Raw genomic sequence first — 27,870 nt, forward strand, 5'->3', positions numbered from 1 at the left:
AATATTATAGAGTCTAACGTTATGTAACTTAAGAAACAAAAATGTCTAATATTTATAATTTAAAATGATCAAATGGGATCATTTGTAAAACTAAGTGAGAATCAAAAGAAGAACTAAAAAATATCTTTTTCTTAAGTACACCCTTGTTATAATTCTAAATCTTAAGTGAGATCCGTCTTGGACTGGTGCACTAAAGCAAGGTATCCTTACGGTTATTTCACTTTTCCTCGTCAACATAATTTGTTTTTGTCAAAAAAGTTATATTTTGTTGAAGAGATCAAGTTGTGTGATATGCACTAATGAACCCCTCCGATAAAGACCTTAGCACTAACGGTTGAGTTGATCTTTCTAATGTCTTTAGATTTTCAATTGAGATTTGGTTTTTGTCTCTCTTTTCATCATGGATCATTAGTCTGCACCTCTCAAGACCCCCAATACCATATATATTTGATAGATACTCTTTCTAATTTTTTTATGGGGTGGGTCGTGGCTCACCCGAACCCTAACGTAGCTCCACCACATATTATTATCATTTTGTTTAAAAAATTTGTTTATGTAAGTTTCAACAAATATTGAAAATTGAAAACATAAATGAATATAGTATTTTTTTTTTTTTAAATTACATGGTCTTTGATTCTGAAAAAACATAATATAATATTCTTTCATTTAAGTTAAAATATAAAAACAATGAGTATAAAGTGTAGACCGCCAATATATTACAATAGTACACAATTTGTATAAATAAAAGACAATGTCTTTAATCGTTATTTGTCATTTCGTCTATCTATTAAAAGAAAATATAGCCTTGTGCATAATCATAATCAGAATATTGAAAAGCTGACCTCCTGCCAAAATATGATAAACAATATGTTAGACAACATTTTGATTTTGTACTATTGTTGTGTTACAATCAAAAACTGCTAATTAAAAAGATCTATTCAATCTAAGGTTTAAGTGGATGAGTAACAGAGTTGGGTGATAAGGTAATCAAAATTGACCATCACCTCCAATATAATAGATATTCAATTTTGAAGTGACGTACTATACTTACAATTAGTCACAAAGCTATCTTACCTTCTTACGCCTCTTCCATACAATATAGGTTCAGTTAATCATGTACCAAATGCTGGACTCTATTATCATCATATATTAAGCATCTTTGTCTCTAAAAAAAATAGAGTCTAATTAATTGACTAATTTCATTGCTTACCGATGTTAAAAAAGTATGTTGCTTAAAAGAAACTACACTACAGATTGCTAACTAGCACATAATATGGAATTGAACACATGCAAAATTTTAGTGCAACCTGTCTTAGACATCACTTTAAGGAAAGCTTCTCACATTAAACCTAATTTATTAGTAATTAACTATCTTAAGATGTAGACAAGTCTTAACGCAAAGGAACTTTGGGGTAAGTTGGCACATGGCACTTGGCAGAAACATCATATTCCACAAAGGAACATGCAGATTAGTTAATTTGAAGTTTACATGCAAAGACTTTGATTTCGTTTACTTTCTTGTAATTTTTTTTTGGTCAGGTACTTTCTTGTAATTTAATTAAAATTGATGTGAGTATTAGTTTGACATTTAGCTTTGCTTAACTACGAGCGTTAGTTTAATATTTTTATAGAAAATATTAAAGAGTGTTCAGAAACACTCTTTAAAGATCTTAAATGATAAATTTTAATAAAAGTTTGTGCATTCAATGTACTAAAAGCTGAAGTATTTGACTTTTTTTTAAAAATAATTCTTTAATTTTTAGTCGTTAAAGAGTATCTTGCAAATACTAGTTAGTAAGACACATATTTTATTCTAACGCCCCTTTTACGACTAAACAAGCAATTGATTCAGCTCCTTTTACGACTAAACAAGCAATTGATTCAGATCCTCTTAACAGAAAGGAAAAAAAAACTGATTTAGAAAGTTTTGAGGTTGATTAAATTTCATTTAAGTTCTGTTTTTCAAACAAATGAAAGTATACATTGAAATATGTTTGCCTCCTACTAGATATTTCCGGAATAACAGTTACTACTTCTCTTCTATTTTTACAGGAGAATAACTATTACTTGTTAAGTAAGGATGATGCATGTGTTTAGAATTTCCTACAATACTTTAGTAGTACATAGAATAAACCAATAATATATTTGCATTGGGAATTGTCATAAAAATTCTAGAATGTTGTATTTATAATATACCTCTCACACTTATAAATAGGTAAATTTATGTAGAATTGTATTCAAGTCTTTCAAATGTAATGACAATAACATTGAAGGCTTTAACATACTCATCTCTTAAGCATGGCCGGACCTTGGGATGTGCAAACCGCTCAATGGAACTGGACTTCTCTAAGGTATGGGCCTAAAAAAAAAATTATAGCCCAGTAGTACTACTAAGTACTACCCTACTACTCTCAGGTTTCCCCTTTCCTTTTCTGTTGTCTTGTTTTAGGCCTATTAGAATTGAGTCCTCTTGCTTTTGATGTTAAGAGGGTGGTTTTTTGGGATGGTGGTTTGAGGTTTCTCATGTGTACGGTAGTGATTTTCACCTTTTGGCGTACAACATATATACGGCACCATGTATTTATCTTTTGAAAAATTTAAATAGAACATTGTTCTTTTAAAAAAAAATACATTTTTATTTTATTACGGACCTTTTTTCACTTACAGAACCAAGCCTCCAGATTCGTAGAAACGGTCCTGCTCTTAAGATAAGTTAATCACTGATGTGTTGCCTCTAGTCTCATACTACATTTAATATCATAGTTGCTTTAGGTCATACACTACACATAGCAAAATATTTACTGTGGTCACCAACTACTTTCTTAAATTGTTAATTTTGCACGCTGACTTCTACTATACTATTAAACTAGAAAATGTGAGGTCTTAGGCTCAAATGCAAAAGAAATAAATGTCACGACTTTGACTATATTTAAGTTCAAACCCAAAACAAAAAGGGGAATGAGAAGTTCAGGTAGCCTAATATCTCGATCCTCTTCGGTTCAAATTCAAATATTGTCGCAAACTTTAGGCCCCTAAGACTCAATAAGTTTAGACATAGCAAACAAGCACGTGTGATTAATAATATTATGACTTGTAACCTATGATGTTCATCTTAAGTATACGCCCATGAAGAAAAGTGCAACTACTTGGGCAAGAAGGAGTCCATGTCATAAGTCTTCAACCAGAGCGACAAGGGGATTCATATGCAACTAAAAATAAAAAAGGGTTCATGTCAGAAATCTTGAGCAAAAGTAATAAGGAGACCCACAAACAAATTAAGAGAAATATGGAATTCTTACTAAAATTCTTCAACAAGATAAACAATGAAATTGCATGCAACTAAGCAGTCATTGTTAGAATTCACTAACAAAACTGACATGGAGGATCACAAGCACAACTAAGGAGCAAGAAGTCTTTATAAAGCTCACGGTTTTAAATAAGTGCGACAAGGAGACTAATAATTAATATTCTTGCAAGAGGTGTGACAAAATTATTATCCCGATGGAGTTAATATTTTTCAAACACAATTTAAGTGTGTTCATATCCTTGTTTTTAGCTTAATTGCGTTTTTGGTTCCCCTATTTTAACAATTTTGCAGATTGGTCACCATATTTTAAAATTTGACAGTTTTGCTTCCTCCATCAAAATCAAATGTTTAATCTTATATATTGTGATATGACATATTTTAAATGAAGTTTTTAAATTTTTTTTTTTTTTACAATTTTGTCTATGTTAATCTTTTTCCATCATCAAATCATATATCATGTCATTAAAATCATATTACATTACCAATTTTTTTAGTTCAAAAATACAATGGAGAGACCAAAATAGTCGTATTTTAAAATAGTTTTTCAAATCCGCAAAACAATGAAAATAAGAGGACTAAAATAACAATTGAGCCCGATTGCTTTTTTCTTGAATAGTGGCTCAAAATTAGAGTAGATCTTATAAAAATATTTATTTACGTTAAAATGAAAAATGAAGTAAAGTGCAGTAAAATGTTTATTCGATAAAAAAATTATTAAAAAAGAAATATTACAAACGAGCCAAAAGAACCTTACGTAAGATATAAATTGAAAAAAGAAAATAAAGAAGGGGTTAATGTATAATTGCATAAAATAGATCCACTATTCAATTTTCCTCTTTCACTTCACCTGAGTCAGACACACTCACACAGAGAGACAGTGGTAACGAAGAAGATGGCTAGCGGCTGTTTGAAGAAGATGTTAACCTCTGCAATCAACGGAGGTCTTACTTCTGCACGAGCAACGATATTCGGTCATCAATTGAATCCTACAGGGAAGAAATCTGCTCACAAGATTCTCCGTATGAAAATGTTTGGTGAAAAAGTTGCTCAATGGTACCCTCATGATATCAATGAAGATGATCCCAATGTTATGGCTCGTCAACAACAAGTGTAATTGCTCTTTTTCTTTCTTTTTATGATTGCTCACTATGTGTTTGTGTTTATGTCTCTGTGATGTTGTTTTTTGTTTTTTTTGGAGTTTTTTTTTATGTGGGGTTGCGTTATTTGGATTGATAAAGTGGGTAGTTTTATTAAATTTGGTCTATGATGGGGTTTGGTAATTCAAATTGCATTGAGTTATGTAGAATAGAAAAATCTGTTGGGGGTTGCTCACTATTTGTTTGTGTTTATGTCTTTGTGATGTACTTTTAATTGTTTTCGAGTTTCTTATGTGGGGTTGTTTTATTTTGATTAATGGGTAGAACAGTGTCGTAAAGTTTGTAAAGTTCAGTTTTTTTTTTTTTTTTTTTTTTAATTGGGTATATGATGGTGTTTGATAATTCAAATTGAAACGACATAGGATTAGAAATGACAACATTAGAGAAAGAGTTCGGATAACTCCTATCGTAGAATAGATGGTGGAAACTAAAGTTAAGTGGTTTGATCTTGTAGAGAGAATATTTGTAGATGTTGCAGTAATGAGAGTAGATCAGGTGGAGGATAGTCAGATCACTAGAGACTGAGGTAGACCTAGAAATACTACAAGAGAAACTATTAAGAAAAATCTAGAGATTAATGAGTTAGATAGAAATATGGTATATGATAGAGCATTATGGTGTCGTTTGAGCCATTAGCCAACCCCACTTAGTGGGATAAAATGTGGTTGTTGTTGATAATTCAAATTGAGTTATGCAGTTAATAGGAAAAATCTATTGCAATAAAAAATCTGTTGTGGATTGGTCACTGCGTGTTTGTGTTTATGTCTGTGACGTAGTTTCATTTGTTTTGAGAGTGTTTTTTTTTTTTTTTTATGCGGGGTTGTTTTATTTTGATTAATGGATGGCATAGCATCATAAAGTTCAATTTATTTAAATTGGGTACAGTATAGTGTTTGGTAATTCAAATTGAGTTATGCAGTTAACAGGGAAAATAGGTTGTAATGAACTGAAACCCAATGTAATGGTAAAGGGGTTGAGTGAGTTTAAAGGGCGACTATACTGTATATGTTATACCCTTCATTAAAACAACCCTCATATTATGTATTTTGAGCAAATCATCAATTGCTATTTCCATCTGGGCACGGTCTTTTTGCACCTCACTCCCACACGGTCTTTTTGCACCTCACTACCACAAATTTGAATAGGTCCACATGCCTTGACAATTCATACACGTCATAAAAGAAACAAAAACTCGGTAACTATTGTTGACATGAGGAGTGATAGGAACGCTCTCTTTTCAACACTCACTCTCTTATTGAGTGAAATCCATGTGGGTTACACCACTTTATGTGGGACCAATTTCTAGAGTGTGGGGATCTACATTGATTTCACCAAATAAGAGAGTGAATGTTATAGTGATTGTTGAAAAGAATGTTCCTAACACTCCTCTTGTTGACATTACCTTTTCTCGAAGAGAGCTTTGTGCTTATACTCATTGTCCATGAGATCATTTCTGGGGCTTTCGTTTTTTGAAAGAACAATAGGAAATGGACTCCATCATGTTGCCATTGATGATCTTAATCCCTCCCACATTAGGCTGAAAGTTCAGCTTAGTAAGTGCTATCTCTAGGCTGAACTTATTTCCTCGATCGAGGATTCATTGGTTTCATGGGATGATGGAGAATACGAAACCTGCTGGTTACTGAGTTGTTTTGTTAGCTCCTTTCCTTTGATCAGTTCATTTATCAGATCAACATGTATCATTTTAGTGGTCTCTTCCGTTGAGTATATGAATGAACTGATCACAACAATAATGGAATCTTCCACTTCTTTTATTGCATCTAAGGCCTTGAGTCCAATTATAGCTAAGGTCAATGAGTGGCTGAGTTGTCAAATGGGCAAAAATGTGAAGTGCTAGTGAAGATGGGTATGAGAGTGAAGTGAAAAAATGTAGGGAGGGTGGGAGCTAGCTAGCTAGGTGTTAACTGCTTAGTAGAGAAGGAAGTGGTGAAGCAAAGTGTGAAATAGAGAGAGGGGTTGCTTGAGGCCGTGAGCCAAAGAGGGATATATGTATAGTCTTAGTATATAATCACCTAATAAACTAAAATTACCTCATTCATGGATATTCTTAGTTTATTGTTTTTGTGGGAAACGGTAAAGTTTTCTCTATGATTGTTGGTTCCATTTTATTGATGTGTTCATTGATATCATCCATGTTCACTGTATGTTAGACTACTTTTTTTGTCAATGTCAGATCTTCTTCGATATTCAATTTAGGTGAAGTATGTATATGGTTTTCCCTATGAATTTGGCTATGTCGTCCTACACCAAATGCATTTTCTATTAATGGTAATTCATTTTAGAGTAGAAGTTTTGCTGCCAAAGTTTGTGAAGGATGTACTTTGGGTTACGATCATAATATTTGGCATATTTTGTACTGGTTATCTTACATATATTTCAACTCATTCAAGAATTTTGATACATTTGTTATTTTGTTCTATGTAGACGTTTATCGAAGCTTGAAATGTTGAAGCGTCGAGGTAAAGGCCCCCCTAAGAAGGGACAAGGAAAGCGTGCTAAAAAAAGCAACAAATAGATTATACTCTTACTTGTCTTGAATTCATCCTATGGGTATATTGGTTTAAATCAAAAACTAGTTGTTGTTTCTGCAAACACTTTGAATTTGATTTATTTGATCAGAATGACAGATTTCTTATTGACCTCTTCCTAGGAGAAAACTTCATGCATTTGAGAGTTAAAACCATCTAATTTGGTTGGAGATCTATCTCTTTTGTGCCATTAACTTTTCATAATTTGATGTAGTCTACCTTGAATGTTTATCACAAGGTTATGTATAAATAGCCTTTTTGATTTTGTTATTATAGTCTTAATGTATCTTTGGCTTACTGTTTGGAAACTCTAAACGTAAGTTAATGGTGTGTTTTGGTAAGCAGTTTAATTGCTTATTTAAGCGTTAATGTATGTTATTTCTATTATCAATTATCAAAGAGGATGTTTGAACTATTTTCACAATAGTTTTAAACTGCTTTCATAAGCTATGTTGGGGTGATTATTACTATAGTAAAATTGAAAATGGACATCTATTTTTTATAAGCTCTTCCAAACATATGAACAAGTGTCATAAATCCTACTCCTTTCGTTTCAAAATACATGTTGCAGTCAACCACTGCACACATGTCGATACATAGTTAAAAATTCTTAATCTGTTTCTTATCTAGGAGGTAATTTTATGTAGGAGGTAATATTTTAATGTCTTAAACGCGCCCACAATTTAAAAATTCAATGCTTGTGTCGCTTCTTTGAACTTTTTTGTCTATTGAAAAAAAAATGTAAATTATTTCTTTATTTCAGTACATGGATTAATGATAGGAAAAAAGTTTGAGTGAAAAATATATTTCAACTAAAAAAAACAATGTCACGTCGTCAACAAAATTCAAAACGGAAGAAGGCAACTTTATGTCAAGATTTCCTGACACATGAGCGTTCTGATTTGGTTGCTTAAAGACAAATATAGGAAGATTATCAAATTACACAGGTAAAATTTGTCTTTTAAATTATTACATGGATATTTTTCTGACTTCACCTATATTAAATAGGCAATTTGAACAAGTAACCCTATAAACAATTATTTTTCCAAATTTTCAAGGAATTTTTTTTGTAGTAAAGTAAGCAAATTTATTTTTGCATAAACCATGCCTATTTACTTAACAAATAACAATGTAAATATAATCTAATAATTTCACCACCAATAATAATAAAATATATTAATTTTAAATAAATCTAAATTTCAAACTATATATTATACAAATCAAGATAATTATAAATAAGATAATTTCCAAGTGGCACTCTCATATTAATTTAAATTTATGACAATTTATCTCTCTATGTTTTTAATTAATAATTTATAAATAAATTTTTAAAAAATATTATAGAATTTTTTAAATTAAAATTTATTTTCACATAAACATTCCTTCTTCACGTGTGAATTCAAATTAAATATAATTTTAAATGATGATAAACTTAATAATTAAAATTAAATTAATTAATTTCTAACAATATTAGTTTCGAATAATAGTATAAATTAATGATATTGAAATTAGTAAAAAACATTAATTTTTGACATAAGTCAAAAACATTAATTGATTGGGATATTATACTATTAATATATATAAAAATTTGTCCCATAATTTGACAAAAGTTTATTAATATTAATTGATATTTTCAAATTTTGACTTAACATTAATTATTTTTGTGTTTATTGATATTTTAAATTTTCAATATATTCTTAATTATTTTATGTCTATAACAAAAAATTAATAAACTTCATTTGGTAAAATTATTATACTCTTACCTTCATTTATATTTTTTTTTTTGTGTTAAATAATCTAATGTGACAATTTTTATGAGAATGAGGGAGTAGTTTATGATAAGGATAAGATTTTATTTTTTTTGAAAGAGGATAAGATTAATTATTTGATAAAATAAAGCATAATATGTATATGTGTGTGTGTGTATATATATATATATATATATATATATATATATTAAAGTTGGATAATTTTTTACTGTATATAGTGCAATAAATCTAATAATTATGATAAGACATGATACAGTATATAGTTAGATATATTACTTGGGGATTCAATTTAGCGGTTCTTATGGCTTAGAAATCATCATAATCATATGGTACAAACATCTGGTTTGGTAAAAACAGCGGATAGCTGATATGCTAGCTGATAGCTTTTAGCTGATAAGCTAGCTGATAGCTTTTAGCTGATAAGCTAGTTGAAGTGTTTGGTAAAATTAGCGGTTCAACTAGCTTATAAACGTAAAATGACATAAAAGGGTATTTTTAATGCATTATAAAATTTGTATCAAATGATATTTAAAATATTTAAAATTTCATAGTTTAAACATATTAATCTAATATGTCTTTCATATGTTATTTTTAAATTCATAAATTGGCTAATATTTTATTTAAAATTGATTTTATTTCAGTTTTTAGACTTTATAAAAAAATTAAACAAAACCTTTAAAAAAAAATTGTTACCCTCTAAAACAAAATTAATCGTATTGACCCAAAATCAAACAAAATTTTGTTTTTAGACTTAAAAAGAAATTTAAACATAACGTAATATGATTTATTTAGGTAAACGTAACATATATTTTTTTAAGGAAAAATGTAGTTTTTATTTTTGTAAACATGAGCATATATTTTGTAAAAAAAATAAAAGCATGAGCATATATATTTAGTTAAATGGAGGTATTTCGTCAAAAAAAAAAGATAAATGGAGTTATATATTGTCAACAACATAAGACAAAAGATAAATGGAGGTATATATATTGTCAGCAACATAAGGCAAGTGAGATAAATAATAACGAGGGATGTATTTGTCAAAAAAATAAATAATAACGAGGGATGTATATTTATTAGGGAAAAAAACGAGGGATGTATATTAGGGAATTGTAGGTTTGAATTAAATTATAATAAAAGGGTAAAAATGGATTTTAGATAAAACAATAGGGGTAAAAGTGGAAGAAAATATGAGAAGCTATAAGCTATAAGCTCAAACGCTACTTGGAATAGCTTCTGAAAAATAGCTTATAAGTTCGTGAAATAAGCTATAAGCTCATGATCAAAAAGTGTTATCAAACAGAGCTTTTTTTGTCAAATGAGCTTATAAGCTAGAAGCTAAGAGCTAAAAACTCTATTTTGGTGTTTACCAAACAGACCGAGAGTCACATCACACGGGGTTTTACAAAGAATCATATTGATTTTCGGTTTTCATAATCATACTAGTATTTAAAATTACATTCAATGCTTCTCCAATTTTAGGCTATTACATACATCCTATATTATTTTCCTGACTTTGTAAAAGATTCTCGATAATTTTCTTAAGCTCTAATATTACTCAACTACTATTTCAAGACATATACAACACTCATCATTATTACATCATTCATGAACAAAGATAACAATCTTTAAGAATGCAGACACACTTCTTTGCGAGATCCAATATCCTTCCTAGGGTTCCAACTAGTAGATCAGTTGGTTGATATAAACACATTATGTCATCTTTCAGACTGGTACCACCTATTGTTACCATAACTTGGATTTTCAAATGCTTTCCAAGCTCTTTGAACACTTGAGATGTTTGCAAAGCCAATTCTCTTGTTGGTACCAAGAGAATCAACTTTGTTAAAGACTAAACTTTAGCTATCGATTGGACTTCAAAGAGCATCTCAAGTCTTCAAAGAGCTTGAAAAACATTTGAAAATCCAAGTTATGGTAACAACATGTGGTACTAATCTGAAAGATGACATAATGCATTTGAATCAACCAGTTCATCTATTGGTTGGAACACCAGGAGTCTAGGAAGGATATTGGATCTCACAAAGAAGGGTGTCTGCTTTCTTGAAGATTGCTTCATGCTTGTCATGGATGAGGTAAATATATTAACCCTGAAATAAAGTACTATTATTCTCTCTATTTTTTTAAGGATATTCATTTAAATTCCTGACATTATTTAGTAATTTATAATTAAATTATTAAAAAATATTTTAGAAATTTTCTAAATTAAATTTTATTGTCACATAAATCTTCCTTCTTCGTGTGTGAATTCAAATTAAATATAATTTTAAATGATTATAAATTTAATAATTAAAATAAAATAAATTAATTTATAATAATATTTGTTTCTCCTCTATAAAAAACCAAAATTTGTTTCTAATAATAGTATACATTAATAGTATAAATTAATGATATTGAAATTAGTCAAAAACATTAAATTTTGACATAAGTCAAAAACATTAATTGATTGGTAATATTGTAATTTTAATATATATATATATATATATATATATATATATAAATTTGTCCCATAATTTGACAAACATTTATTAACATTAATTGATATTTTCAATTTTTCACTTAACATTAATTAATTTTATGTTTATTGATATTTTCTATTTTCAATATATTCTTAACTATTTTCTATTAACAAAAAATTAATATTCCTTAAAAAAAAATTAATATACTTCATTTGGTAAAATTATTATTCCCTTACCTTCATTTATAATTTTTTTCTTGTGTGAAATAATCTAATGTGACAATTTTTATGAGACGGTAAGAAACTTATGATAAGGATAAGATTAATTTTTTTAAAATGTTAATTATTTGATAAACTAAAGCATAATATGTGTGTGTTTATATATATGGTTTTGTTAGAAGACACCTTTTATGAAGGTCTCTTTTAGCAAGTTATTCTATGAGCATTTGCAAAAAGACATCAACTAATTTTTATGAAGGTGTCTTTTAGCAAAGTTATTACTAAAAAGTGAAAATCACACCTTGAGGTGTGAGTTGCTAAAAGACACATTCATGGGTGGCTTCTAACAAAACCCTTATATATAATAAAGTTAGATAGTTTTTTTACATTATATATAAAGCATTAGTAAAAAAAAAAGAAGTACTATTATTCTAATAATTATGATAAGACATGATAAAGTAAAACATATTAATAAATTTGTATTAATAGATAAATATGTATTTACATAAAGTTAAAAAGTGTACTCTAAGACAAGTTTTGATTAGGTAAGCATTTAAATTTTATAAGAATAAGAATAAAATACACAAGTTTAGAAGAGACATACAGATGTATTAAAAAGTAATTATAAATAAAAATATTTTTGTGGTGATAAAATAGATGAAATACAAATATACTAGAAAGAGATAAAAATTATCCATAAATATATTAATATAAAAAAAGCTTTTTTATTATTTAAATTTTCACCAAAAATCATTATACTAAACATGGGATGCAATTAAACAATGGGATCCTGGTAAATCAATTCAATGGCATAAAGACAATTACTATATTTTTCAAACCAAGTCATCTTTGCATTTCACTCAATGGGATCCAGGTGGGTGGTCTCTTGTTCGTTGGAAGAGTCAACATGGAAAGCTTCTTATCAGAATAAGAACTCGGGGTCGAGTTCTTTAGAGGTGGAGGAGACTGATGCAGGAGAGTTTTATTAGTAATTTAGTAGTATTTATTATTCAGCTCTTAGTAATTTTCTAGAACTTTATATTATTATTTCGTTTTATTTTATTTCGGCCCACATATTTGTTATTTCTTTCACTATATAAACAAAACTTATGTAGGTACACTTTTATTCATTACTACTATTAGAGACTTTTCTCTCAATTCTGTTGGATTCCGGAAACCCTTGTTTTGATAGGTTTGTCGCTTGCAAACTTGTTCTTTTCTATTACGCTTCCGTATTGCGTCACCTTTTCCCTTCTTGATTCTCTCCTCTCAGTTCTACAACTTCTCTTTGATTCTTTGTTTTCTTGTTTATGAAAAATTAATTGAATTTTTTAGTTTTTTTGTTTGTATTTTGGTGAATTGATTTGATGATTTATGATGCTGCTTGGTTTAATTGTTTATTATTCGACGATCTAATTGTTGTTGTTGTTGTTGTTGTAGTTGTTGATGTTATTGTTCTTGTTGATGATGTTCTTTTGAAATCAATAATCAAGGTAGATTTTGGTCTATGGTTCCTGAAGTAGTTGATTTTTGACTGTCTCGTGGGTTTTAATTAAGGTTGTGTGTGTTGTGTTTCATTTTTTTAGAAGAACCTAACTGAATTGAAATAAACTTCTGAGATTATGGTGCTAAAAACCAATTTCAACTTTTTTAAATCTTATTACCTTGACTGGATTTTTGGTTTAGAAATGTAAATTAGCATGTACAACAGACAACAGTGTGTTTTGGAACATGTTTATGCTCTAGTGAACTGGTTATAATTACTGATTCGTGTTCTTCAATTTGCAGAATGTCTGCTGTTAGGTTTTCCAATTTCAGTGTCCCAAATGTTCAAAATTATCACTCTAACCGTAATGGGTCATTGAAAATTTCAAGAATTTCATGTTTTTCTGGTGTAGCTGTACGTGTTGGTGTAGTAGGTAAGTATTAAATTTATTGAATTTTGATTTTACATTCTTAAAACACATTGTATTTTCTTGTGTTCCAATTGCTGACTAAGACATGTGAAGATCCAGATCCAGATCCAGATCCAGCCTATGAGTCTTACACCAACACGTGTGAAGATCTATGAGTTTTGCTCATTTTTTATAAACGTTTTATTCTGTTACTTATTTACTTTTCTGCTGAGAAAATAAGGTATGGAAAATTTTCATTGTTCTGTATTTTTATCTTTTTATCTTATACAGGACTTGCTACTGCTTTTGCTGCCAGACACATACTTGGCGATGTGTTCAGCGGTTTATCCTTGCCCTTCTCAATTGGAGATGCAATAAAAGTATGTTGATTTAGTAGATGACTAGATGCAAATTAGTAATTGTTCCCGGTGGTTTACTTTTTATGGGAAATATGATTTTCTGAACCATCGACTCACTATCTGTTTTACGCTTGTATGTCGTATTTGGAATTATGTTTTTTAGGGGAAGAATGGCAATTATTTGTTACATTCAGGGTAACAATCATATTATACTTATTATTTGTGCGTTGTTCTAAGTGTAGATTTTGTATTATAGAACTAGTATGTAGTGCATGTATAGATATTGCATGTACATCCAACGGTAGAGTCAAGGTTAAAACATTTGAGGGGCCAAAGTTAGAACAACATTAGGTAAGTTTTTTTTTTTTTTAAATTAAATAAAATAAAATTTGGAGGATACCAACAGATTTATTACTAGGATATGAGATTATTAGACTATCAGTGATAATGCAAAGAGAATTTTATGAAATTCGGAAATTTTGGAATATTTGGTGAGCTCTATTATGCTTCTTCAATAAAGATGTGATATTTCTTGAATGTGTCTGAGAAATTGTGAAAACTGCAGGATGGATCGATAGAGGGTCAAGTGGTGGATATTGGTCTTACTTACACATCATTGCTTAGTCCTGAGAACTTCCGAGTCATTGTGCCGAACTCATTATTTTCTAGCCAGGTAGGCCTTCCTTTTCGCCTCCTTTTTTATTTTTGAGGGATTCTGGCAGGCTCAATTTCCTGCAGTCGCTTCAGCAAAACAGAAAAGTAGGTCCCACAATTTAGAAGTAGTCAGTCCTACTTTATTGCTTTGCTTCTTTCTTTCTCTGACCGCATATATGCATTGACTTTGAAAGAGCCTTATCTGTTATGAACACTCAAACATTCCAAATCAATCATGTTGTTCTCCGGTACAAATTTATCATACAAAAATAGAAAATACAACTCGTTGCAAAATGCCCACTGCATGTCTGTTGTGCATGGTTGAGTCTAGTATTTAGACCAAGAGTATTCTCTATTCTCCAATGCCTCTTTGACTTATAGTTCTGTACTTCTGTTGTTTGACTTTCCAAGAAATAGTTTGAGCAGGCTTCTAGATTCCAGGGATCCTCTTCTCCTTGGTGTTTTTTAAATCACAATTTAATAGTTTGAGCAGGCTCATAGTTCTTATAATATAAATCTATGTATAAATCTGTTGTTCCATCTTACTAGATTCCAGGGATCCTTCTTCTCCTTGGTGTTTTTTAAATCACAATTTGTATGTTACTAAATATATGAATATGAATACATCATGGAAGAAAGAAGTGTTGTATGTGTATGTATTTCAAACAATATGTTTGTTACTTCTTATTTAGTGGAATAACATTGGTCAAATGATTCAACAATGCATTACCATCCGACGAAAAAAAAAATGCATTACCATGTTATGCTTCTTCATGGTCTGATTTTGATGTTGTCATTACTCTTGTCTCTTAATATTATTTTCATCAGTTTTTAAACTGAGGCTAAGTTATCTTATTGCACCTGTATTTTAAATTCATTTTATGATTCATTTATTTGGGGTTTCAATATATCTGTGAGGAAACTTATCCGGAGGATATGTAAATTTTGAAGCTGATACCTCACATTTACACGTCTGTATGAGCAAACTGATGCATAAGTTGTTGCCTTGTAATCTCAATAATCTTTTCCTTGCTTATGTTGTTGTTGATCTTGTGATTATGACAACTTGCCTCTTCAGTCATCATGGTTACAACTTACAACACTCTTTTCCATGCTAATTTTGTAGGTAATTGTGTACAAACCCGGTGCTGATTATCATGCCATTACTACCAAAATCCCTCTTCGAGCTAAGGATTTAAGTAAGATTTCCCATATATCGAATGATATAAAAGGCATGTTAAGATCAAATGCAAAAGTTTTCTTAGGAAAAGATGTTCCCCGTTGTTTCTTGTCACGCATAACAAGAAAATATGCAGAACTGACTCTTGAATACAACCTCAAGAACATGGTACGCCACTAATCTGAGTCTCTGAATTAATTTTTATCCATATTATGCTTGCTTCACACTAAACGACTCAATGATTCGTTTGTTTTTAAAATGCCTTGGGAATAATTATTCTCGAATTACTTTATGAAAGATTTAACGTAGAAGCATATTGATATTTGAAACGCCAACCTATTACCTCCGGGGTGTGCTAGTCAGAAAATAAACAACAGAGATATAATTTTCTTTCAATTTTCTTTTCTTCATCCTTTATTGCATTTGTTTGACTTTCCTGCTTGTTATTCTTTCCTAGTGAAAAGGAGTAATGCAAAAGATATCTCAGTGTATCTTAATTGGAATCATCAAATTCAGATAATAATATAGTTTATCTAATTGAAAAGCATCACGTAGAAGTAATGGCATTGCCAAGTGGCCAAGAAGGCATATAGAAGCATTGTGGTTTAGACATATATATAGAAAACTATTAGAAGCAAGGTATGGAGGTTTGATGATATGTTAAAGTTTATATTTTTAGTATGTTTTTTTATTTGACAAACACTCGATGTGTCATGTTACATCGTGAGTTTGAGTGGAAGTGTTGGATAGTAAATTATTGGGCCTATGCTATTGGGCCATTTAGGTTTCTAGTGGGCCCTATTCTATTGAAACCCTAGCCGTCATTGTTCTTTTATCTGAAACCCTAGATTGTTAACATGATATGAGAGGTTGAGGGAGACCATAGAAACAACAGACTAAACCATTTAATTTTTTTTAGAGGTAAATAGTCTATTTTAGGACCTCATATATAACATGAATTTTATAACATCGATTGCTCTACATGTCAGACTTTACCTAACAGGAAAAACCTAAAAAGTTAATTGTTGTGTTTATTGCTTTTTGAACAAAGGTCCGCTATCATGTTTTCTATGTTTTGCACTTTGCTATGTAGTTCTGTTATATGCACTGGTTTGTTTATGTCATACATCTTTATCCTTTAATTCCACCAGATTTGGTTCAACATCTTTTTAACTCGTTTTTCTCATATCATTCTTTCTTTCAGCGCAAAGATGAGTTAGGCTCTGCACAAGGGGATATTCTACTGCAAGCAATTGAGATCATTGAAAATCATGGTGGTGCTATTGGAAGCACACGGAATGACACTATTTAAGACGTGTCAAGCTTTAGTTTTAAAATGTACAAAGTCTGCAACTATACTAAGTGTGTGTTTGGTTTGGTTTGGATAAAATTGATTCTTGCAGAATTGATTCTGGCAGAATTGATTCTGATGGAATTGATTTATGTTTGGATACAATAATAAAGAATTGATTAAACAAATTGAATGTTGTTCGGATAGTTTTGATCAAAATTGCTTATGAAAGTATAATTACTAAAATGGACATAACTAAATACAAGTAAATGGACATAATTGAATGTATATTTAGATCAATACTAAATGTAGATATATAATTTAATTTAAATAAATAAATTTTCTATATATTAATTTAAAAAAATAATAAATACAATCATTAAACCAATTTTTTTACAAAATATTTGTTCATATATTTTATGATTTTTGATAAAATATATTTAAGTTAAATAATACTAGAGCTAGTTGCCAAAAATGATAAAATATAGCGTAATAAAAAGGTAATTTGGTTCGTTAAGTTTTCTGATTAAATTCGGTTCATCAAATTAATTACAAAGCAAAAAGAAGGAGAATTGATAAAATGCAATAAAGGAAAATAATAGGTTGCAATAATTAAAATATAAAATCTATTTGAGAATTGATTTTAGTTAAGCCAAAAGCTAGGAATTGTTGTAGCTTCAACCAGAATTGCTTTTGGAGGATAGAAGCAATTCTGTAAAGCCAAACCAAACAACTTTAAAAAATCAATTTTCACTTTTCAGGTCTATAAAAGCGTTTCTTGATGATGAAAAGTCAAAACAAACACACCCTAACTAGGCATCATTTGCAGCCAAATCAATTTTCTAACATTAATTGGGTCTGTGTAGTGGGATATCATTTGGCCTTAGATATTTTTAATTTTGATTTACTAAATGATATAAAAAAAGTTATACAATTATGCAAGTTATGTGAACCACTAAATCTACCAACTTAGTTAAAGTTGAAGAATGTTCAGGAAGGCTTTGAATGTTTGTGGTAGTTTGATACATCGGAGATACAAACACCAAAATGTAGTATGTACATGTTTAATGCAAATGTCAAATCAGTGACGGATTCAGAAATTTTTATTTGCGGGGGCAAGGTTTTATATGATAAATATTTATATAAAATTTTTAGCAATGGAAAATTGATAAAATAATAACATTATTATCATTGAGCAAAATACTTGGCATTATAAACATTATATTGTTATATATTGGAAAAATTAAAGACTTGTTGACATCTAAAAATTAAAATGTTATTTACGTGTCTTTATATTTAAAAAGTACGGTAAAAATCATTTAAAATTTCATCTCGAATGCATTTTCACATTTGATTTTATAAAATTCATAAAAAATACTCTTTTTACAGTATAATTTTCCATTTAATGGGGACAATATATTATTTTAAGAGGGGGCAATAACTAAAATATCAAAGATTTTACAAATAATATGGAACAAGTAGTGGGGGCAATTGCCCCCAATTTCCTCAATGTGTATCCGTGCCTGTGTCAAATAATATCTCACCATTTTATTTCAATGTAAAGCATAATTCAAAGATGAAGAAATATGATTGAACGAGTCTAAAATTTGATTACACTTTCAACACATATATAACCATTGTTGTTTGGTTTTTTAGAAACTTATTAATGTGCCATACGATGTGGGGAGAAGATTGTCCTAACATGAAAATAATAGATAGAAAATTTATAACCCCTTCAACTTCATATCTGGACAAATGCTGCTATGTAATGATCCTGATGCAGCTTCAAGTTTCCAACAATTGCAGCAGCTTATCTTGTCTTAACTCTGAGCTCCTCTTCTTCCTCCAACACCATTGCTTGTCTAAGCGATTTAGCGATTTCATATCTAGTGAATGTTCCATCTTCATTTCTTTTAACTTCAATAGCCAAACCCTTTTCCACCAAAAGCCTTGCATTGCATTAAGAAGCTGATCAACAATGAATGGTAACGCAACAAGGTTGTTTCCAAATTGCAACGTTTCAATTGCTGAACCCCATCCAGGAAGAAACAAAGAACGAGTGTGCTAGTATCTTTTGTTGTGGTATACATCCCATACAACCAAGCCCTCTATCACTCGTTCACTTGTCCTTTCATTAAAACCAATAGGTAGAAAATCTTCATCATTACATGCCCAATCAGGCTTTCTTAATCCCCATAAAAATGACATTTTACAATCTTCAAGTCCAAAAACTTGTTCCTTGCTCAATTTTCATATATTCACTCCCAAATCCTACAAAAACAACCGATTTTGTTGCCTGTACGTTAACGAAGCCACTGAAATATCGCAGTCTTCGATCCCGCTCCCAATCTTGTTATTGATCCCGATCCATCAAAATGGCCCTCTTTGTGGGATCTCTTCAGGCAACAAACCTATAGGAATCACAGGCTTCCCTACTAGTTTCTTGTATAGATTCAGATATTCACCTTTGATCTCATAGCAACTGCAACATATTACAGCTTTAACAGCATCAATTATCTTCACAAGCCTTTCAATACCATTAACCTTGGAAGTATTGTTTTGATGGACACTCTTAGAAAATGCAATTGCCTCATTTCTATTATAAGTAACAGATGATGGAAACGTCACCATTGCAGTGGTGATGTTAAACTATCCGGCGAGAAGCGAGCTTTGTGGACCAAGGAAAACTAATGATGGTATTCAAGTGTCAAAAGAATGAGGTGCATTCATTGACACTTCAATATCTTCATTTAAACCAGCCTAACAAGAATTTGAACTTCCGGGTGAAAGATGACAACATGTGGTACTAATCTGAAAGATGACATAATGCATTTGAATCAACCAGTTCATCTATTGGTTGGAACACCAGGAGTCTAGGAAAGGATATTGGATCTCACAAAGAAGGGTGTCTGCTTTCTTGAAGATTGCTTCATGCTTGTCATGGATGAGGTAAATATATTAACCCTGAAATAAAGTACTATTATTCTCTCTATTTTTTTAAGGATATTCATTTAAATTCCTGACATTATTTAGTAATTTATAATTAAATTATTAAAAAATATTTTAGAAATTTTCTAAATTAAAATTTATTGTCACATAAATCTTCCTTCTTCGTGTGTGAATTCAAATTAAATATAATTTTAAATGATTATAAATTTAATAATTAAAATAAAATAAATTAATTTATAATAATATTTGTTTCTCCTCTAAAAAAAACCAAAATTTGTTTCTAATAATAGTATACATTAATAGTATAAATTAATGATATTGAAATTAGTCAAAAACATTAAATTTTGACATAAGTCAAAAACATTAATTGATTGGTAATATTGTAATTTTAATATATATATATATATATATATATATATATATATAAATTTTTCCCATAATTTGACAAACATTTATTAACATTAATTGATATTTTCAATTTTTCACTTAACATTAATTAATTTTATGTTTATTGATATTTTCTATTTTCAATATATTCTTAACTATTTTCTATTAACAAAAAATTAATATTCCTTAAAAAAAAAATTAATAAACTTCATTTGGTAAAATTATTATTCCCTTACCTTCATTTATAATTTTTTTCTTGTGTGAAATAATCTAATGTGACAATTTTTATGAGACGGTAAGAAACTTATGATAAGGATAAGATTAATTTTTTTTAAAATGTTAATTATTTGATAAACTAAAGCATAATATGTGTGTGTTTATATATATGGTTTTGTTAGAAGACACCTTTTATGAAGGTCTCTTTTAGCAAGTTATTCTATGAGCATTTGCTAAAAGACACCAACTAATTTTTATGAAGGTGTCTTTTAGCAAAGTTATTACTAAAAAGTGAAAATCACACCTTGAGGTGTGAGTTGCTAAAAGACACATTCATGGGTGGCTTCTAACAAAACTCTTATATATAATAAAGTTAGATAGTTTTTTTACATTATATATAAAGCATTAGTAAAAAAATAAAATAAAGTACTATTATTCTAATAATTATGATAAGACATGATAATGTAAAACATATTAATAAATTTGTATTAATAGATAAATATGTATTTACATAAAGTTAAAAAGTGTACTCTAAGACAAGTTTTGATTAGGTAAGCATTTAAATTTTATAAGAATAAGAATAAAATACACAAGTTTAGAAGAGACATATAGATGTATTAAAAAGTAATTATAAATAAAAATATTTTTGTGGTGATAAAATAGATGAAATGCAAATATACTACAAAGAGATAAAAATTATCCATAAATATATTAATATAAAAAAAGTTTTTTTATTATTTAAATTTTCACCAAAAATCATTATACTAAACATGGGATGCAAGTAAACAATGGGATCCTGGTAAATCAATTCAATGGCATAAAGACAATTACTATATTTTTCAAACCAAGTCATCTTTACATTTCACTCAATGGGATCTAGGTGGGTGGTCTCTTGTTCGTTGGAAGAGTCAACATGGGAAACTTCTTATCAGAATACTCGGGGTCGAGTTCTTTAGAGGTGGAGGAGACTGATGCAGGAGAGTTTTATTAGTAATTTAGTAGTATTTATTATTTAGCTCTTAGTAATTTTCTAGAACTTTCTATTATTATTTCGTTTTATTTTATTTCGGCCCACATATTTGTTATTTCTTTAACTATATAAACAAAACTTATGTAGGTACACTTTTATTCATTACTACTGTTAGAGACTTTTCTCTCAATTCTGTTGGATTCCGGAAACCCTTATTTTGATAGGTTTGTCGCTTGCAAACTTGTTCTTTTCTATTTAGGTTTAGCGTTTGCTAACCTAAGCTTCCGTACTGCGTCACCTTTTCCCTTCTTGATTCTCTCCTCTCAGTTCTACAACTTCTCTTTGATTCTTTGTTTTCTTGTTTATGAAAAATTAATTGAATTTTTTAGTTTTTTCGTTTGTATTTTGGTGAATTGATTTGATGATTTATGATGCTGCTTGGTTTAATTGCTTATTATTCGACGATCTAGTTGTTGTTGTTGTTGTTGTTGTTGTAGTTGTTGATGTTATTGTTCTTGTTGATGATGTTCTTTTGAAATCAATAATCAAGGTAGATTTTGGTCTATGGTTCCTGAAGTAGTTGATTTTTGACTGTCTCGTGGGTTTTAATTAAGGTTGTGTGTGTTGTGTTTCAGATTTTTAGAAGAACCTAACTGAATTGAAATAAACTTATGAGATTATGGTGCTAAAAACCAATTTCAACTAATTTTTTAAATCTTATTACCTTGACTGGATTTTTGGTTTAGAAATGTAAATTAGCATGTACAACAGACAACAGTGGGTTTTGGAACATGTTTATGCTCTAGTGAACTGGTTATAATTACACTGATTCGTGTTCTTCAATTTGCAGAATGTCTGCCGTTAGGTTTTCCAATTTCAGTGTCCCAAATGTTCAAAATTATCACTCTAAACCTAATGGGTCATTGAAAATTTCAAGAATTTCATGTGTTTGTGGTGTGCCTTTGCAATCTACTGTAAGAGTTGCTGCTGTAGGAGTCGGTGAGTATCTTGTCAAGTTTGTTTTTAGTATCTTTCCTTTTACTAGACCTTTGGTTTTCTATAATGCTGATGGAGGCATGAATATTCTTGTTAAGATTCTAGATTTTAAGAAATAAGATTCTTGTTAAGATCCCATTAGGATTAGATTGTAGAAAGTGACATGTAGTATAGTGTGACAAGTTCCACTTTGCTTATATTAAAGAGCACCAAATCTGACAAATTAAGTTAAAATTGTTTTATAATCCTTTGGCGCATTCTATTTGTGTGAAATATTTCGTATTTCCTATTGAAGGATCGGATGAGAATGTGCTTGTCATGCTTTGATAGATAGATAGTTCTAGAGCGCTGTAAAAGAAGTCATAAAATTAATAATAGGAAAAATGAAGGAATAAAACACATTGTATTTTCTTGTGTTCCAATTGCTGACTAAGACATGTGAAGATCCAGATCCAGATCCAGCCTATGAGTCTTACACCAACACCTGTGAAGATCTATGAGTTTTGCTCATTTTTTATAAACGTTTTATTCTGTTACTTATTTACTTTTCTGCTGAGAAAATAAGGTATGGAAAATTTTCATTGTTCTGTATTTTTATCTTTTTATCTTATACAGGACTTGCTACTGCTTTTGCTGCCAGACACGTACTTGGCAATGTGTTCAGTGGTTTATTCTTGCCCTTCTCAATTGGAGATACAATAAAAGTACGTTGATTTAGTAGATTATTGATGACTAGATGCCGGTTTACTTTTTATGAGAAATTTGATTTTCTGAACCATGGACTCGCTATCTGTTTTACACTTGTATGCCGTATTTGGAATTAAGTTTTTTAGGGGAAGAATGGCAATTATTTGTTACATTCAGGGGTAACAATCATATTATACTCATTATTGGTGCCTTTTTCTAAGTGTAGATTTTGTATTATAGAACTAGTATGTAGTGCATGTATAGATATTGCATGTACATCCAACGGTAGAGTCAAGGTTAAAACATTTGAGGTTATAACAACGTTAGGTAAGGGTTTTTTTTTTTTAATTAAGTAAAATAAAATTTGGAGGATACCAACAGATTTATTACTAGGATATGAGACTATTAGACTATCAGTGATAATGCAAAGAGAATTTTATGAAATTTTGGAATATTTGGTGAGCTCTATTATGCTTCAATAAAGATGTGATATTTCTTGAATGTGTCTGAGAAATTGTGAAAACTGCAGGATGGATCGAGAGAGGGCCAAGTGGTGGATATTAATCTTTTTTACACATCATTGCTTAGTCCTGAGAACCTCCGAGTCATTGTGCCGAACTCGTTATTTTCTAGCCAGGTAGGCCTTCCTTTTCCCCTCCTTTTTTTTTAAGGGATTCTGACAGGCTCAATTTCCTGCAGTCGCTTCAGCAAAACAGAAAAGTAGGTCCCACAATTTAGAAGTAGTCAGTCCTACTTTATTGCTTTGCTTCTTTCTTTCTCTGACCGCATATATGCATTGAGTTGACTTTGAAAGAGCCTTATCTGTTATGAAAGCTCAAACATTCCAAATCAATCATGTTGTTCTCTGGTACAAATATATCATACAAAAATAGAAAATACAACTCGTTGCAAAATGCCCACTGCATGTCTGTTGTGCGTGGTTGAGTCTAGTATTTTGACCAAGTGTATTCTCTATTCTCCAATGCCTCTTTGACTTATAGTTCTGTTGTTTGACTTTGCAAGCAATAGTTTGAGCAGGCTTCTAGATTCCAGGGATCCTTCTTCTCCTTGGTGTTTTTTAAATCACAATTTGTATGTTACTAAATATATGAATATGAATTGTCTTCGAGTCTGACTCATCTACTCTAGTGCAAGCTCTATCGTCTCCGGGCCATGGTGATTCGGAATTCTATGCTATTGTTTCTAGTATTATTTATCAGTTATCTTTACATTCCAACTTCGAGGTGAAGTTTGTTAGGAGACAAGCGAACATGGTTGCTCATAGTTTAGCTAGGGCGGCTTGTTCTTGGGCTAGTCACCGTATTTTTGATTCTTATCCTTCTTGTATTGAACATTGGTTGATTAATGATAATAGTTAACTTTGTTTCGGTCAAAAAAAAATATATGAATATGAGTACATCATGGAAGAAAGAAGTGTTGTATGTGTATGTATTTCAAACAATATGTTTGTTACTTCTTATTTAGTGGAATAACATTGGTCAAATGATTCAACATTGCATTACCATTCGACGGAATTTTCATCTGTTTGATTTTGATGTTGATGAATATGAATACTTCATGGTCTGATTTTGATGTTGTCATTACTCGTCTCTGAACGTTATTTTCATCAGTTTTTAAACTGAGGCTAAGTTATATTATTGCACCTGTATTTTAAATTCATTTTATGATTCATTTACTTGGGGTTTGAATATATCTGTGAGGAAACTTATCCGGAGGATATGTAAATTTTGAAGCTGATACCTCACATTTACACGTCTGTATGCGCAAATTGATGCATAAGTTGTTGCCTTATAATCTCAATAATCTTTTCCTTGCTTATATTGTTGTTGATCTTGTGATTACGACAACTTGCCTCTTCAGTCATCATGGTTACAACTTACAACACTCTTTTCCATGCTAATTTTGTAGGTAATTGTGAACAAACCCCGTGTTTTTACTACCAAAATCCCTCTTCAAATTAAGGGTTTAAGTAAGATTTCCCATATAACGGATGATATAGAAGGCATGTTAACATCAAATGCAAAAGTTTTCTTAGGAAAAGATGTTCCCGTTTGTTTCTTGTCATGCATAACAAGTAAATATGCAGAACTGACTCTTGAATACAACCTCAAGAACATGGTACGCCACTAATCTGAGTCTCTGAATTAATTTTTATCCATATTATGCTTGCTTCACACTAAACGACTCAATGATTCGTTTGTTTTTAAAATGCCTTGGGAATAATTATTCTCGAATTACTTTATGAAAGAGTTAACGTAGAAGCATATTGATATTTGAAACACCAACCTATTACCTCCGGAGTGTGCTAGTCAGAAAATAATCAACAGAGATATAATTTTCTTTCAATTTTCTTTGCTTCATCCTTTATTGCATTTGTTTGACTTTCCTGCTTGTTATTCTTTCCTATTGAAAAGGAGTAATGCAAAAGATATCTCAGTGTATCTTAATTGGAATCATCAAATTCAGATAATAATATAGTTTATCTAATTGAAAAGCATCACGTAGAAGTAATGGCATTGCCAAGTGGCCAAGAAGGCATATAGAAGCATTGTGGTTTAGACATATATATATATATAGAAAACTATTAGAAGCAAGGTATGGAGGTTTGATGATATGTTAAAGTTTATATTTTTAGTATGTTTTTTTGTTTGACAAACACTCGATGTGTCATGTTGCATCGTGAGTTTGAGTGGAAGTGTTGGATAGTAAGTTATTGGGCCTATGCTATTGGGCCATTTAGGTTTCTATTGGGCCCTATTCTATTGAAACCCTAGCCGTCATTGTTCTTTTCTCTGAAACCCTAGATTGTTAACATGATGATAGAGGTTGAGGGAGACCATAGAAACAACAGACTAAACCATTTAATTTTTTTTAGAGGTAAATAGTCTATTTTAGGACCTAATATATAACATGAATTTTATAACATCGATTGCTCTACATGTCCGACTTTACCCAACCTAAAAAGTTAATTGTTGTGTTTATTACTTTTTGAACAAAGGTCCGCTATCATGTTTTCTATGTTTTGCAATTTGCTATGTAGTTCTGTTATATGCACTGGTTTGTTTATGTCATACATCTTTTTCCTTTAATTCCACCATATTTGGTTGTACATCTTTTTAACTCTTGTTTTTCTCATATGATTCTTTCTTTCAGCGAAAAGATGAGTTATACACTGCACAATGGTATATTCTGATGCAAGTAATTCGGATCATTCAAAATCATGGTGCTGCTATTGGAAGCAAGGACACAGAATGACACTATTTAAGACGATCTCTTTTTTAAAATTTCAGGTAATACATAAGATTGGAGGGAGGAAATTTGGGATTCTTAACCAACCATCCTTGGTTGTTCTCCAACCATCAAGGCATTTGTAAATGGAACTAAATCAGGTTCTTGCATTGAAGAGTTTGTGGAACTTGAGGATTTAACGAAACAGATCAAAGGATTTAAATATTCATATTTTGATCTCTATGATCTATTTTTTGAAGTCATAAACAACCCTTCCAAATTTGGTAGGTTATGACATATTTATTTTTAGCATTGTTTATTTCTAAAATTGAGTACTTACACACCATTCAATAACTTTTTTACGAATTTAATTTTTTTTTGAGTTTAATTTGTATGTACTACCATGTAAAAAAAATGGTGCTAGTATATCTTGTTGTGGTATCCATCCCATACAACCATGTCCTCTATCACTCATTCACTTGTCCTTTTATTTCTGTTATAAGTAACAGATGATGGAAACGTCACCATTGCGGTGGTGATGTTAAACTATCTGGCGAGAAGCGAGCTTTGTGGACCAAGGAATACTAATGTTGCGGTGGAGACAACAGAGTAGTATATTAGCTTTACATGAAACTCTTGTGCAACATCCACTATCCAATGAGGATTACAATCACATATTATCCAATTAGGCGACCAATTGGATACTAATTGTTTCACTGGATTTTTCGAGTTTATATATGCTTGTTCTAAGTATTGAATCTTATCAAATGGAATGTCCATAGTTGCTTCAGCACCTTCTGGCGAGAGATCTTTGTTTAATGATTCTTCCTGGGGTAAAAAGATTTAAATTGGATACAATCACATATTATCTGGTTTTTTTTTTTTACTCCAGAAACTTTTAAAAAAAAATTGAAAAAAAGGCCTAATTGAAAATAATTTAGTGCATAGGTTTTGTATGCACTAAATGCAGTCAAAAAACAATAAAAAAACCGTGTAAAACTCAATAAAATCAAGGTTGAATAACCGACCAAAGTCTAAAAAACGTGTTCTTGAGTTGTGACCACCGGCCAAACTGGCGTGAGTTAACTCACGCTAGTGTTAACATGGGCGTGAGTTAACTCACGCTAGTGTTAAACCTTGCGTGTGTTAAGCCACGCTACTGTGGCCGGTTGTTCATGCATTTTAATGCATTGTAAATGGTTTTTACACGCTTTTGTTAATTTTTTTGCATTTATTTTATGATTGCATATTGAATTAAAAATTCGAATAAAGTCAATAAATAAATTAGAATAAAATCAGCGTGAATTCAAATAAAAATTGCGGCAGCGTGAATTCAAATAAAAATTGCGGCAGCGTGAATTCAAATAAAAATTGCGACAGCGTGTATTGAATAAATTCGAATAAAAAGTCAATACATAACTTATATAGCTGATTCTCAATAATACATGTTCCTATCAGGGTAAGACAATTGCTGTAGTTGGAAGGTGCATTCCAACTACAACAATTATCTTACCTTTAAATGAGGCAAATTCAAACTTGCCAAACAACAGCTATCAAGCATTC

General features: G+C 30.3%; 3 protein-coding genes and 1 pseudogene across 3 annotated transcripts; 3 read left to right on the plus strand and 1 right to left on the minus strand.

Annotated features, from left to right (window-relative positions):
- Positions 1-4,131: 4,131 nt before the first annotated feature.
- LOC146897784 (37S ribosomal protein S27) lies at positions 4,132-7,283 on the plus strand. Its single transcript, XM_085734784.1, has 2 exons — positions 4,132-4,417; positions 6,910-7,283. The coding sequence occupies exons 1-2, from the start codon at positions 4,200-4,202 to the stop codon at positions 6,998-7,000; spliced, it is 309 nt and encodes a 102-aa protein (XP_085590910.1). The 5' UTR covers positions 4,132-4,199; the 3' UTR covers positions 7,001-7,283.
- A 5,339-nt stretch (positions 7,284-12,622) lies between these two features.
- On the plus strand, positions 12,623-26,765 carry LOC146897785 (mechanosensitive ion channel protein 1, mitochondrial-like). Its single transcript, XM_085734785.1, has 6 exons — positions 12,623-12,666; positions 22,226-22,374; positions 22,987-23,075; positions 23,588-23,695; positions 24,988-25,197; positions 26,233-26,765. The coding sequence occupies exons 2-6, from the start codon at positions 22,227-22,229 to the stop codon at positions 26,332-26,334; spliced, it is 657 nt and encodes a 218-aa protein (XP_085590911.1). The 5' UTR covers positions 12,623-12,666; position 22,226; the 3' UTR covers positions 26,335-26,765.
- LOC146897786 (mechanosensitive ion channel protein 1, mitochondrial-like) lies at positions 12,665-17,041 on the plus strand. The gene is made up of 6 exons (XM_085734786.1): positions 12,665-12,967; positions 13,263-13,393; positions 13,661-13,749; positions 14,294-14,401; positions 15,509-15,730; positions 16,767-17,041. The coding sequence occupies exons 2-6, from the start codon at positions 13,264-13,266 to the stop codon at positions 16,872-16,874; spliced, it is 657 nt and encodes a 218-aa protein (XP_085590912.1). The 5' UTR covers positions 12,665-12,967; position 13,263; the 3' UTR covers positions 16,875-17,041.
- LOC146897787 (UDP-glycosyltransferase 91A1-like) lies at positions 18,454-27,868 on the minus strand (annotated as a pseudogene).
- Between the last annotated feature and the right edge of the window lie 2 nt (positions 27,869-27,870).

The sequence above is a fragment of the Medicago sativa genome, chromosome 8 (assembly GCF_051527215.1).
Source record: "Medicago sativa cultivar Bolivia chromosome 8, Bolivia_mono, whole genome shotgun sequence".
NCBI lineage: Eukaryota > Viridiplantae > Streptophyta > Magnoliopsida > Fabales > Fabaceae > Medicago > Medicago sativa.

Excerpts from the sequence above, each read along its gene's own strand:
- LOC146897784 (XM_085734784.1), top strand. The coding sequence starts at position 4,200 with ATGGCTAGCGGCTGTTTGAAGAAGATGTTAACCTCTGCAATCAACGGA. Across the intron at positions 4,418-6,909 it reads ATGGCTCGTCAACAACAAGT|ACGTTTATCGAAGCTTGAAA; the intron begins GTAATTGCTCTT and ends TGTTCTATGTAG.
- LOC146897786 (XM_085734786.1), top strand. The coding sequence starts at position 13,264 with ATGTCTGCTGTTAGGTTTTCCAATTTCAGTGTCCCAAATGTTCAAAAT. Across the intron at positions 13,394-13,660 it reads TGTACGTGTTGGTGTAGTAG|GACTTGCTACTGCTTTTGCT; the intron begins GTAAGTATTAAA and ends TATCTTATACAG. Across the intron at positions 13,750-14,293 it reads CAATTGGAGATGCAATAAAA|GATGGATCGATAGAGGGTCA; the intron begins GTATGTTGATTT and ends TGAAAACTGCAG.
- LOC146897785 (XM_085734785.1), top strand. The coding sequence starts at position 22,227 with ATGTCTGCCGTTAGGTTTTCCAATTTCAGTGTCCCAAATGTTCAAAAT. Across the intron at positions 22,375-22,986 it reads AGTTGCTGCTGTAGGAGTCG|GACTTGCTACTGCTTTTGCT; the intron begins GTGAGTATCTTG and ends TATCTTATACAG. Across the intron at positions 23,076-23,587 it reads CAATTGGAGATACAATAAAA|GATGGATCGAGAGAGGGCCA; the intron begins GTACGTTGATTT and ends TGAAAACTGCAG.